The sequence below is a fragment of the Barbatula barbatula genome (genome assembly GCF_947034865.1).
Source record: "Barbatula barbatula genome assembly, chromosome: 2".
Taxonomy (NCBI): domain Eukaryota; kingdom Metazoa; phylum Chordata; class Actinopteri; order Cypriniformes; family Nemacheilidae; genus Barbatula; species Barbatula barbatula.
The window spans coordinates 21096385-21108930 of NC_136767.1; the positions used below are offsets into that span (position 1 = coordinate 21096385).

At 39.3% G+C, this 12546-nt stretch overlaps 1 protein-coding gene across 1 annotated transcript in view; it reads right to left on the reverse strand.

Moving 5' to 3' along the window:
• The window catches only part of unc5db (unc-5 netrin receptor Db), a 133340-nt gene that overhangs the window by 15535 nt on the left and 105259 nt on the right, over positions 1 to 12546 (reverse strand). Inside the window, exons 7-9 of the mRNA XM_079475054.1 lie at positions 8730 to 8894; positions 4943 to 4975; positions 3253 to 3438 (exon numbers count right to left, since the gene is read on the reverse strand). Of these exons, the coding sequence (XP_079331180.1) occupies positions 3253 to 3438; positions 4943 to 4975; positions 8730 to 8894 (384 nt within the window). The remainder of the gene's footprint in view (positions 1 to 3252; positions 3439 to 4942; positions 4976 to 8729; positions 8895 to 12546) is intronic.

Consider the following 12546-nt stretch of genomic DNA (forward strand, 5'->3'; position numbering starts at 1 on the left):
TTAAGTTTTCTAATCTTTCATTTAAAACAGCTCCTGGAAGGGGGTCTTCGCCCCACGCTGCTGCTCTTTCCCCTTTTCTAGTATGATGCAGACATACACCGTCAAATGGTCCTCACGATTCCTTCTGATGCCAAAGCTCCAACATTTGAGGCACTTAGTCCTTGCTGGCCAGCTGCTGCACAGTGAGGGGTGGGGAGCAGGAGGCTAATGGGCCTTTATTTTTAGGAAAATCGTTAATTACCTCAGGCAGGGCTGATCGTGTCAGGCGTTTGGGATATTTCTAGTCACCATGTTTGAGCAGGTCAAGGTTTTCTAACAGGGTGAGGATGGGGCTGTCCTTAGCATTGTAAAAATGTCTCTTTGTTTCTTGTTTCCATCCTTTTATTCTTACAGAATTATTTATAAGTTCAAGTTTTTTAAACTATTAAATGTATATACTGTATATACATATTTGTTTGTGTGTGTATTTTAAAACGCTTTTCATGACTTTTGCCTCTCTATCGATATCTCTTTTTGAAATATGAAATTGCAGTCTTATTGCATCAATATGACCCCAATACATTTTTCCTTAGTAAAAAAAATGGTGTCCTTCATCTCAGTGAAATAAGATTTTGTGACCTTTCTACATTTCCTATCTTTAGTCACATGAAAAAACCTGGGCTTGATACGGTTGTTCTGGAGGTATGTACATTTTTTTTATCAATCAGGCATTTGGGGTCAATATGACCCCAATTGAAAATGAATTGGAAATGCGAAAAAAAACATTGTGGGGAAAAATATATTCTTTTAAAAATATTAACAGTTAGTATGTTTTTTGTGATTTAGTTTACAAGGACACAGGAAGTGTGTTTACGTAAACAAGTAAACACACAAGCAGACACACCTCCACAGGGGCAAAGGAGAACTTCAGCAGCACAAGATACAAAGCCGACCTTTCAAAATGCATAAAAAACTATAAAATTCGACTATTTCAACTAATATTTATTTTTAATCTCTTTTCTAACGTTTAAATATACATAAATTCACAAAATGTATCACAAAAGTTATGATACGAGCAGTTAGCCACATCCAGTCAAATTAATGGCTCTCTATGGCCCTCCACTGGTCAAAACAATGGATTTTATTACTGTAATCCTTTTAGGTTTATATCTAATCAGCAGATGGCAGAATTCTACACCTAAGACCTAGATCAATATCAAGAAATAATTTGAGGATTTTTTCATAAAAAATGTAATATTTCACATTAAAGCTAATGGGGGATTTGAGGGATTTTGTGGTAAATAGGTACAAAAGTAATTCATACTGACCCCAAATACCAGTAGTGTAAACATGAAACGAGGACCATAAGAGGGTTAAATGTTTTTATTGCGTGTGTTAATTTCAAGTGAGCTAAATCTTGAGAAATTGTACCAGGCAGCTCATATTATAAATCATTCAGGTAAGGAGAACAGATGTTTACTAAATTTTGACCAAATTTTGAACAGATTGGGACCAAATCTTATTGCATTTGCTTTAAAATGAATTTTAGAATGTAACCCCCCAAAACATCACATATTGCAGTTTTAATCTTGTAAAATTGGCAACCTCATTTAACTGAAAGAAGTAAGCTTTATAGATTATGATTTTTATACTGAGCAGATCTGCAAAGTTGAAATATGTTCTCAGGACAGATCAAAAAGTTTTTGAAAAAATGCTGATTCACTGAAACACTGTTCTGTATAAGTTTGCTGCTGCACACATTGAAAATTATCAAACTAGAATTCATTACAACTCTTAACAACTAGCTAGCAGGAAACTGGACCTCATTATAGTTTCACCAGACATACACTTAAATTAAACTAAATAAAACGTTTCAACTTTTGAATTGTCGCCCACAACAAATTGTTTTTTCCTCCTCACATCTATTGAATAGAGGGATCTGATCACTGTGGGACAGGAAATCTTTAAAAGGACAAAATCAAATGAAAGAGAAAGACAGCAGGATGATAGCAACTAATGAAACAGGCATGGAGTTGGATACCTTGCGGGAAAGATCTGGAATTAGAGTCTTGATTAAAATGACTCGGTGGTCTCAAACTGTTGCTAGCGAGAGGAAAAGTCAACTGGATTACCTGAGAAAATAGCAACATGTAGGGACATGAAAAAAGAATATGATGTGATGTACATTATGAATTACACCTAAGCCAATAAAATTATTTTGTATTCTGTATTTTGGCATCAAATTGTGCAATGATTATTTTGGCAATTTCTCGTTCTACACCCCGTGCCATTAAATCAACATCCGGAATGCTTCCTTTCCCATTGCACAGAGTTTGCAAGCTGATGGGAATTGGGGTGGCTGTTGCTGGAGATCATGGCGGGAGGCAGGGAGAAAGTTGGCCTTTTTAAATAGGATTGATGACCCGACAGATGCGGCTCAGCTGAGCCTTGATCCCCCTCTTTCCTGTTGCGTGCAGTAGAGGGGTGTCATCATGCCAGGCCTTGAGCACAGTAAACACAAGCTGCTAGTCTCAGCCTTTCACTGTGCTGTCACTAGCAGCCAGGATTGATTACCCCGTGAAGCGATGGCTATCACTTTCTCTGACCCAGAAGTGTCAGTGACAGTAATATGAATGCGTGTAGCGGAACCAAATGCGTGTCACGTGATCACAGACTCGTGATCTTATCAAGAGAAGACATCGCACGGGTGTAAAAAAAGCAGAATTGATGCTCATCCAGGCATGCTTTACACATTTAACTGTCAGAGGATTTGGCGTTTAGAGGGTTTTTTGTGTGTGGAGGACATTTGTGTGAGTGAAAGGCTGAGTACATGTCAGCGTCAACATCACATAACATAGTTTTGTACTGTGGAGTGAAAGCCTATCTTATAAAAAACCTAAGCATGTGTAGATTATTACCAAACTAAACAATATTACGAATATGACAACTACCAGTAATAAAATATTTAGTTAACGAAAAAAAATTAACTACAGTGCATGCATCATAATAGTATAAAAGTATGAAATTCGAATAATGTTTTTTCTGAGCACATTTTACCAAATCCAAACCGCATCAATCTTAATAACTTAATAACTGTATATTATAATTTATAAGTGATAAATAAGGGTTTAGAAAGGCTAGAAGTGATAAATGCTTTATATTCAGGTGTGCATAATTAATAAGCAGGTTTTCTTTTACCGGTCAAATGTTATAGTGATAGTTATATTAAGCATTGCTGTAGTTTTTAATACAATGCAATCAATGACTGTATACCTTGTCTGGTAGTCTTGAAGTTAAAGGACTGGAAGCCCCCAGCGAGAGCAGATGAGTCAATGACGTCCACTCCATACTCACTCTGACTCTTCCTGTAGAGGGTGATGGCCACGATGAGAACGACCATAGCTATCACCCCCGCAGCCAGACCAGAGTAAAGCGCAACATCGATCGAGCTCTCCATACCTGGGACACAGCCATAAACACACACAACGCATTTATAAAAGTCACAATATGAGCATCACAATCCATGAATTCGCTAAACACAGCAAGGGACAGATTCATATAGTGATTCATAATATATTTTCAAGTTTTCATTAAACTTCTGAATTTTATTCTGACATTTCTGTCTGGATAAAACTGCACAAATCATAGAGGTGTCTCTGCAACATCTGTGTGCTGTGTTATTGTAATACTACAAAAACAAATATCATACAAGTTTACTTTTCATGAAATTGATATACAATTTGAATGGATTTGATGGACGTGATAGTTTTCACAGCTCTAAACATTTTGGAAACAGGGAAACAGCCATCACACCTGGTCACTGTGGTTATCTTGCAAAATCTTTCAGACATCTCTGAAAATGGAACAGGTGCAATATGCATACGTTTAGTAGCGTGTTAAGATACGTTTGGCGCATGAGGGAAGTTTGGGTAGTGTGAAATCCAGGGCTCTTATTACTTTAATAACTGGCAGTGTGGTGTGCCTGCACCCCACACAACCATACATCTGTTCAGCTGGCATCTACAGCACTAGCCCAAGTGACCTCTGCAGTGGGAGGGTTGGGCACGCCAAACTTGCAAGATGACAAAGGACACAGAGGACATGAATCAAGCCGTGAGAGGAAGAGTATGTTTATGAATCCACAGCGCTGCATTTCAAACAGCCTGACACGGTACATGCGGTTTTACAGGAGTACATGGTTCAAGCTGGAAACGCGTTTCTGACTAGGGGCAGAGGTGAATCAACTGCATGTCCATCATGCTACAGATCAGTTTCAATGAAAAAGCATTATAACCCAAGGAGCAAATGCATTTTCAATCAGGTGATGGCTAAGTAATATATACAGTAATATACTTGAAGTGAGTTGATATTTAGTGATTACACATCATTGCTTTCTCTAAATATAGCACATTTTGAAATGCCACATTCAATCACTCACTCCGTCTAGTCTGAAAGGACATGATAGATTATAAGTAGCACTTTGGACATCTCTGAAAGGGACAAAAGTCAAGAGACAAGTAGTCTGAAATTGACACATTCAACAGATGTCCTTATGAACTCGAAAATCTAAGGAATTCACCTGAAATAGCATAAGGAAATCTTTCTTAAGAAAATATTTTAACTATCTTGACTTATTTTAATTTCAACTCCTTTGCTCTTGACTTTATTTGCAGTGGGTGGCAAATTTTCGTAAGGTCCATTGGACCGATTGAATTCTTGCTCATTAATCTTGGCTTCATTAAAATTATGCGTTTGGTTTCAAAATGAGAAAATTCTGTTTTTTAATATGTTATCATGTTTTTATTGTGTAACAATAATTTGGACACAGGATATTTCAGTTGACTCAAAGTGATAAAGTGGTTTAAACTGGAGTTCATTTTCACAGACAACAGCTTACTTAGTTTTTAATTCCCTCATCTGTATGGAAATTAAGAACTCGCACGAAATGCGAGGGAGAACTCACTCTGGGGCTTTACATCATGCATCAGCTTCCCATCTGCAGGGAGGAAAAGACAGAACGAGAGAGAGAGAATTACAGTCCATCGCCATATCATGTCTTACAAATGTTATGTCTTATTCACATCATGGGTAGATTTCCAACTGCAGGCTATGTCAACATCAGCTGTGGATATTGTTACTCAGCATTGTTGCCATGGGAAGCTACTGGCAGATGGTTTTGGATCACTTAAGGTGCAAAATGGTTATTTTTTCATTAAGAAGGTGAAATAAGAGAGGTTATCATCACAACAGCTACGGGGGAGATACTGAGAAGGATAGTTCACCCAAAAATGACAATTCTGCAGAACACAAAACAAGAGATTTTGAACAATGTTAAAGTCACCATGAAACGGAAGTTCCGATTGACATCTTTTCCGTATTGTGACGTGTATCCGAGTGAAACGGCTTTCGAAATTTGAAAATAATGTAGGGCGGGGCTTTGTTGGTATAACAGTATAGACCTCTTTTTTGTGGCTTATGTCATGTGGTGAAGAGTTGTTGTTGAGAGGAGAGAGGAGCTTAACGTTTTGGATTGGAGATTACAAGTGCAGATTAATAAAAAAAATTATGGTGTGCATGGATAAATCATAATAATCACTGCAACACTGTGTAAAACTTTTTTTAAAAAGTGTAAAACAGTAAATTTCCTGTTTGATTGCATGGTAACTTTAACTGTACAATAGGGGTGGGAATCACAGGGTATGATACAATACAACATTCAGGTTTGAAATGACAAGAGGGTGAGTAAATTATGACAGAATTTTCATTTTTGGTTGAACTATCACTTTATAGCAGACAATTATGTCACTTCCAATGCAAAGTACCGTCAAGTAATTTTTATTATGTCGAGAATTAAGCCAGCAATGACATGAATTGAAGATGAAGCTGATTTTATTGATGGATTGATAAATTAAGCAGGGCTTGACATTAAGCATTGTCTTGTATTTACAAGTACATTTTTCATTCACTTGTCCGAGTACAAATATTACTTGTCTGAAGATAAAAATTATATTTAATTTGAAGTGTTAATATGATTGTGTCCGATCCTGATTAGTCAAGTTTGCTTATTAGCGTTTTACCTAATATCCGCTGTGGACACCTAAATTAGTTAATACTCTACATGATTGCAATATAACTGCAATCTACTTATTGTCCACGAACCTACTTATTGTAGGGATGTACAATAAGTTTGTTTGCATATAGGACTGGTGCTACAGAGGCCAAACAGTTATAGCACAAGTATAAAACATCTGTTGTCATCATTAAAAAATATGCAAGTGGAGTTCATCACATGAATAGGCAGGTAACTGACAAATTACATTAATGTTACATAAGGATAGATAAATTAGGGCCATAATTTTTTGTTTACCTACATTTGTTTAATTCTTTCTAAGTTCTATGTATTACATTTTTTTACAATACTACAGACGTAAATTTGTCCACATATATAACTGTATTATACTATTGTGTTATTTACTATAGTAAACTGCAGTAAAATTTAAAGATCTTATATTGTTTTTGAACCTCACTATATAGTTGTGGAGGGGGCGTGGTTAAGTGGAGTCGGCAGCGAAAGGGTGAGGTAAGCGGTGTGTAAGTAGGTCAATTTCACATTGTAAACACCTGTGTCCCGTTTCAGTAATTGGTGGGGAGACGGTTAAAAGCCAGCCAAACAGACGAAGAGGTGAGAGAGACCGGCTGGGAAGCCCGAGAGGAAGCGAAACCAAAACTTAAACTTCAACTTCTCCTGCGAGACGACGTCAAGCAGCGTATTTAAAAAGACGACGAGTCATTATTCTGAGATATTGTTTGTTAAGAGCGCAGTGGCGCCAACCAAGAAAGTTATAAATAAAACGTAAGGTGCTTCCCAGCCTACGCCGACCCTGTCTCCTTTCTTCCATCCCTTCTAACGAACTGTATTACAATAGTATACTATTATACTATTTTATACTATTATTATTATACTATTATTTTGACAGGTCATCGAGAAAACGCTTGAGTTTTAGTGTGTTTTGACCATGAAATAACTAGATTCTTTATCATTGGAGGCCAATAACTGATGTATTGGCCAATATACAGTAGTGAACAACTGCTTTTATTTGAAAACATTAACTGGCATGAAAAATCTGGCATGAATTACACACCCTCAAGTAGTTTCCCAGAAACGCAAATTAAGGTAGTTTTGTAAGCTTTTTGATTCCTTCTTAGATTGCAACACAACCCAACATACAACGGCTCTCAGAACGTGCATGCAACGAGCGATGCTGAAACCAGATGCAATGTCATGTGGCTCTCGGGAATGTGCTGGAAATTAACACTCAAATCAGGAATTTTTGAATACAGTTTTGTTTGTTTGCGCACAAAAAGTATCCTCGTCAATTTTACAATGTGTTTAAGCACTTTCAGTGCTTTGAAGATTGGTTGCACTGCAATCTAAGGAGGAGTCAGAAAACTTCAAAAACTACCTTAATTTGCGTTTTTTGCATTGGAGCTCGTCCACTTTGAAATATTAGGAAAATTCGAAAATGTTTGTCTCATGAATTACTATATGTTATTTAATACTATTTATAGTGTACGATTGTATCATGTGTTTTACAAATATCACATACATGTTTTACTGCTGTAACTGTTTTACTGAATCCATAAGGAACATCAATTATCTTTAAAATGGTCAGTTTTCAAGTATATATGTATGCTCTGTAAACGAGCTAAAATTATGACAGAAAGAGCTATTTCCCCATAAATAATCTTGATTTTTTTCAGATGTAACGTAAATAAATAAATATTACCTTGGATATTTAGTTTGATGATTCAAATATAACGATTCTTCATACCATCTCAAGATGTCTGTGTTTTTTTCTCGATTAATACTTAAACACGGTTATCTTTATGTATTATGCTGTTGTTTGTCTTGCATATTCATGGACACATCACCAAACCTGTTCAACATAGTGTACTTCAAAGAATAACAGGCACAATTAATAAATTATTCACAATTTCCTATGACAAAAATGTATTCTTCTAAGTCTAAATATTGAGATTTTAAGTATATAGACTGGATGTTTAAGTACTCCACAACTATCGTAAATCGTTGAAATGTGTTAAAAAATGTAAACGTTATTGTGCTTTTAATGGCGAAAAAGCGTAGCTTCCCCGTTTACCTGCATTTGTTTAAATGCTACTCTTGCCATGATCAATATGGCGTCGCCGTTGACCAAAGCAGCCAATGCGCAGTCTAGTTTTTTCTTATGTCTATGTGTTTGATGATAGCTTCACTCAAGGTAAAATACTCGTAAAATAAACTAAGAGAAACTGGAGATTACGTTTATTTGTTTTAAATCCTCCTACATTGCAGACGCAGACAAATCCTCGACCATCCCTCAAGTGTGCACCTCATTCACTCAGAGATGCAGAACAGTCAGATGACATATTTAAATAACAGGGTTCAGCATCCGCATTTAGTTGAAGGGCCTCAAGGAGGTGCGCCATTGATTATTGTCTTACACAAACAAGCACAACGACGACAAATGCAGTTCACACAAACATACAGCTCTGTCTAATCTAATGCACCTATTCTTATTATTCTTAGCACAGAACAATTTTTTCGTAGCACTGTTTTTTTCCAAGCTACTTGTTCGGTTGGGTAAGTAAGATTCTCTCTCACTTGCCCATACAAAACATACATTTATATCGGAAAAGCGATGATGTCGAGCCCTGAATTAAGGTATTATTCTGCATTAGCACATACTCACTTTGTGAACACAGTCCGCCTGTGCAGTTCTCCGTGCTTTGAGCGTCTCCTTCACACATCTTGCCTCTGTGTCGGGGTGGCGGCACATTACACTCCCTCCAACGCTGCCTCTCACACTGGGCGTTACACAGCGTCCACTCGGCCCACTCCTCCCAGACACCATCCACTGCAGAGAGCACCACAGGGTTGCATTAAAAAAGACCAGCAGTTCTGAGCATTAACCGCAATTCACAAGAGAACTTGATGGGGATTAATTGTGTGAAATGGTGCCATTTTTTACACGCTGGCAGGATAACATTAGCCATTCTTGAGAAAGGTTTTGAAGATTTTTTAACCGTTGAAATGTTTTGCCCTGTGAATAAATGTTCCCAAAACATTTTTCAAACTTTCACTTGTTTAACTTCTTCAACTGTGGATATGCAGTGTATATGTACAGTCTCTCAAAGAAGTGAGTACATCCCTCACATTTTAGTAAATATCTTTTCATGTGACAACACTGAAGAAATTACACTTTGCTTTAGTGTAAAGCAGTGAGTGTACATTTGCTGTCCCCTAAAAATAACTCACCACACAGCCATTCATGTCTAATCCACTGGCAACAAAAGTTAGTACACCCCTAAGTGAAAATGTCAAAATTGGGCCCAATTAGCCATTTTCCCTCCCCGGTGTCATATGATTCATTAGTGTTACAAGGTCTCCGGTGTGAACGGAGAGCATGTGTGTTAAATTTGGTGTCATCGCTCTCACTCTCTCATAATGGTCACTGGAGGTTGTATGAAGGTAAATCAGTAGCAAAAATTGAGAGCATGTAGATTTTAATTTGTGAATTTGTACAGTAAGTATTTGTACCTATACACTAAAATGTGCACTCACGGCCCCATTGTGAAAACGTGTAAAATTAAAAACTGAAGTTGAATGTGGAGATTTGCACAGTGACAAAACTCACAAATCTTTATTCTAAATTTGAAGTTGAAGAAAAATGTTTTGAGAGGTTTGAGAGGTTGCAGATGCCTATTTTTGGTTGCAATTCAAATCTGAATCTAGGAAAACGTGTAAATATGTGAAATGCATTTGTATCTGCCAATGTATTTTGTAAATGCCAGTTTACACATTTGTGACAATTTTTCTGCAACTTCAAATTCAGAAGACAGATTTGTGAGTTTTGTCTATGAGTGCAAATCTCAAACATTCAACTTCAGTTTTTATTTGACAAGTTTTCACAATGTGGCTGTGAGTGTCATGATTCCGCTATCTTGTCATGTTTATTTCTTGGTCTTGCAGCGGAGTCATGGCATAGCCTTAGGTTTTGTGTGAGAAAGACATGGCTTTGGTTAGATTTTGACTTGCCATGTGCTTTCTCGTGTCCCGTCGGTGTTCCCCGCCCTTTTGTCTCGTTAGCCTTCCCATTAGTGTTTCATTACCTTCACCTGCCCCTTAGTAATTATCCTGTGTTTGTTCCCCTTTAAAACATCCTTGTGTTCATTGTCCTGTGTTCGTTCGTTGTACTTGTTTTCATGCGTTATGCCAAATGCCATGTCTTGGATTCACTGTTAGTCTAGTCTAGTCTAGTCTAGTCTAGTCTAGTCTAGTCTAGTCTAGTCTAGTCTAGTCTAGTCTAGTCTAGTCTAGTCTAGTGTCAGTGTTCTGTTAGTCTAGGTGTTTTTTGTAGTTGAAGTTCTTGTTAAGTGTTTAGTCATCAGTTCATTGTGTACTCTGTTTTGTTACCCCCCTCGTGGGTTTTTGTTTTGTTCCTGTTTTATTATATACTAAAGTCCTTGTTAACCCCTTCATCCCCGTTTTGCTGCCTGCACTTGGGTTCTTCCTTACCAATTCGTGACAGAACGAACGAGCCCTCCCAGCAGGCAGCCAATATGGACAGCTCAGCATCGTTCCTGCGATCTCGCCTTGCCCACTTGCTGTTTGGGTTCCGTCAGGGGGATCATGGGACGCGGGAGTTCGCCAGGGCATTTTTCTTCGGTGGCGAGGGATATAGAGTTCGGTGATGCAGAGTTAAAGGTGATCTTTGATGGCTGCCTCACCAACCATCTCAAGCCATCGGAGAAGAGGATGCTTAAGCTCCTGGGGTTCGACGATATGGTCAGGTTCGTGATCAACCGGGACGAGGCTAGAGTTCCAGTCGGGGTACCCGCCCCATTGGCTAGCGTCCCGGAGGATTGCGTCCTGACTGTCGCCGCCCCGGGGGACTCAGCTCCGCCCGGTTGGAGCTCCGCGGCTCCTGTTCCGCTTGGCTGCATTCACGATGAGTGGGGGAGGGGGGATTCGGGGGCGATGTCCGCTGACTCCTCGGGCACTGATCTTCTCCCGGGCTCCACTACTCCGGGGCACATGTCTACCAGTCCGGAGGGTCGTGTCCTGCAGGTCGGGGTTTTGGGCATTGCCACGCCCCCCGCTCCACCACCTTCAGCCTCCCCACCCGCAGTCATCCTGGGTGGCAAACAGGGAAGGTGTGAATCCTAGGGGTCCTCTTCGGAGGCCTCCAATCCGGAGCCAGTCCTGCCCTTCGTCTCCTTCCTTCGGCCAACCACCGGACGGGTGGCACGATTGAAAAGGAATAGGCAAAATAGGAGGGCACAGAAGCAAGCCCAGAATGTGCTGCAGCCTGTGGCCAAGTCCGGTGGTCCCGTCATGTACGGTGTTCCCCGCCCTTTTGTCTCGTTAGCCTTCCCATTAGTGTTTCATTACCTTCACCTGCCCCTTAGTAATTATCCTGTGTTTGTTCCCCTTTAAAACATCCTTGTGTTCATTGTCCTGTGCTTGTTCGTTGTACTTGTTTTCATGCGTTATGCCAAATGCCATGTCTTGGATTCACTGTTATTATAGTCTAGTCTAGTCAGTGTCAGTGTTCTGTTAGTCTAGGTGTTTTTGTAGTTGAAGTTCTTGTCAAGTGTTTAGTCATCAGTTTATTGTGTACTCTGTTTTGTTACCCCCCTCGTGGGTTTTTGTTTTGTTCCTGTTTTATTATTTATTAAAGTCCTTGTTAACCCCTTCATCCCCGTTTTGCTGCCTGCACTTGGGTTCTTCCTTACCAATTCGTGACAGTGAGTGTAGTGACAGGTACAAATATTTTCTTTACAAGTTCACAAATTTACATGCTCTCAGGTTTTGCTCCTGATTTACCTTCATAAAGTTCTACATGGCGCCTCATGACAAAGAACTCTCTGAAGATCTGAAAAATGAATTGTCGCTCTTCATAAAGATGGCCTAGGCTATAAGAAGATTGCAAAAACCCTGAAACTGAGCTGCAAGCATGGTGGTGGGGTGTCATGGTCTGGGGCTGCATGAGTGCTGCTGGCACTGGGCAGCTAAAGTTCATTGAGGGAACCATGGATGCCAACATGTACTGTCTGTGACAAACTGAAGCAGAGCATGATCCCCTCCCTTCGGAGACTGGGCCACAGGGCAATATTTCAACATGATGACGAACCCAAACACACCTACAAGATGACCACTCCCTTGATAAAGAAGGGTAAAGGTGATGGACTAGCCAAGCATTTCTCCAGACCTAAACCCTTTTGAGATCTGTGGGGCATCCTCAAATGGAAGGTAGAGGAGCTCAAGGTCTCTAACATCTACCAGCTCGGTGATGTCGTCATGGAGGAGTGGAAGAGGACTCCAGTGGCAACCTGTGAACCCAAGAGGGTTAAGGCAGTGCTGCAAAATAATGGTGGCCACACAAAATATTGACACTTCGGGCCAAATTTGGACATTTTTACTTAGGGGTGTAATCACTTTTGATGCCAGGGGTTTAGACATTAATTTAATTACAAAATAAAAGTAAATGTAATTTGATAATTTTC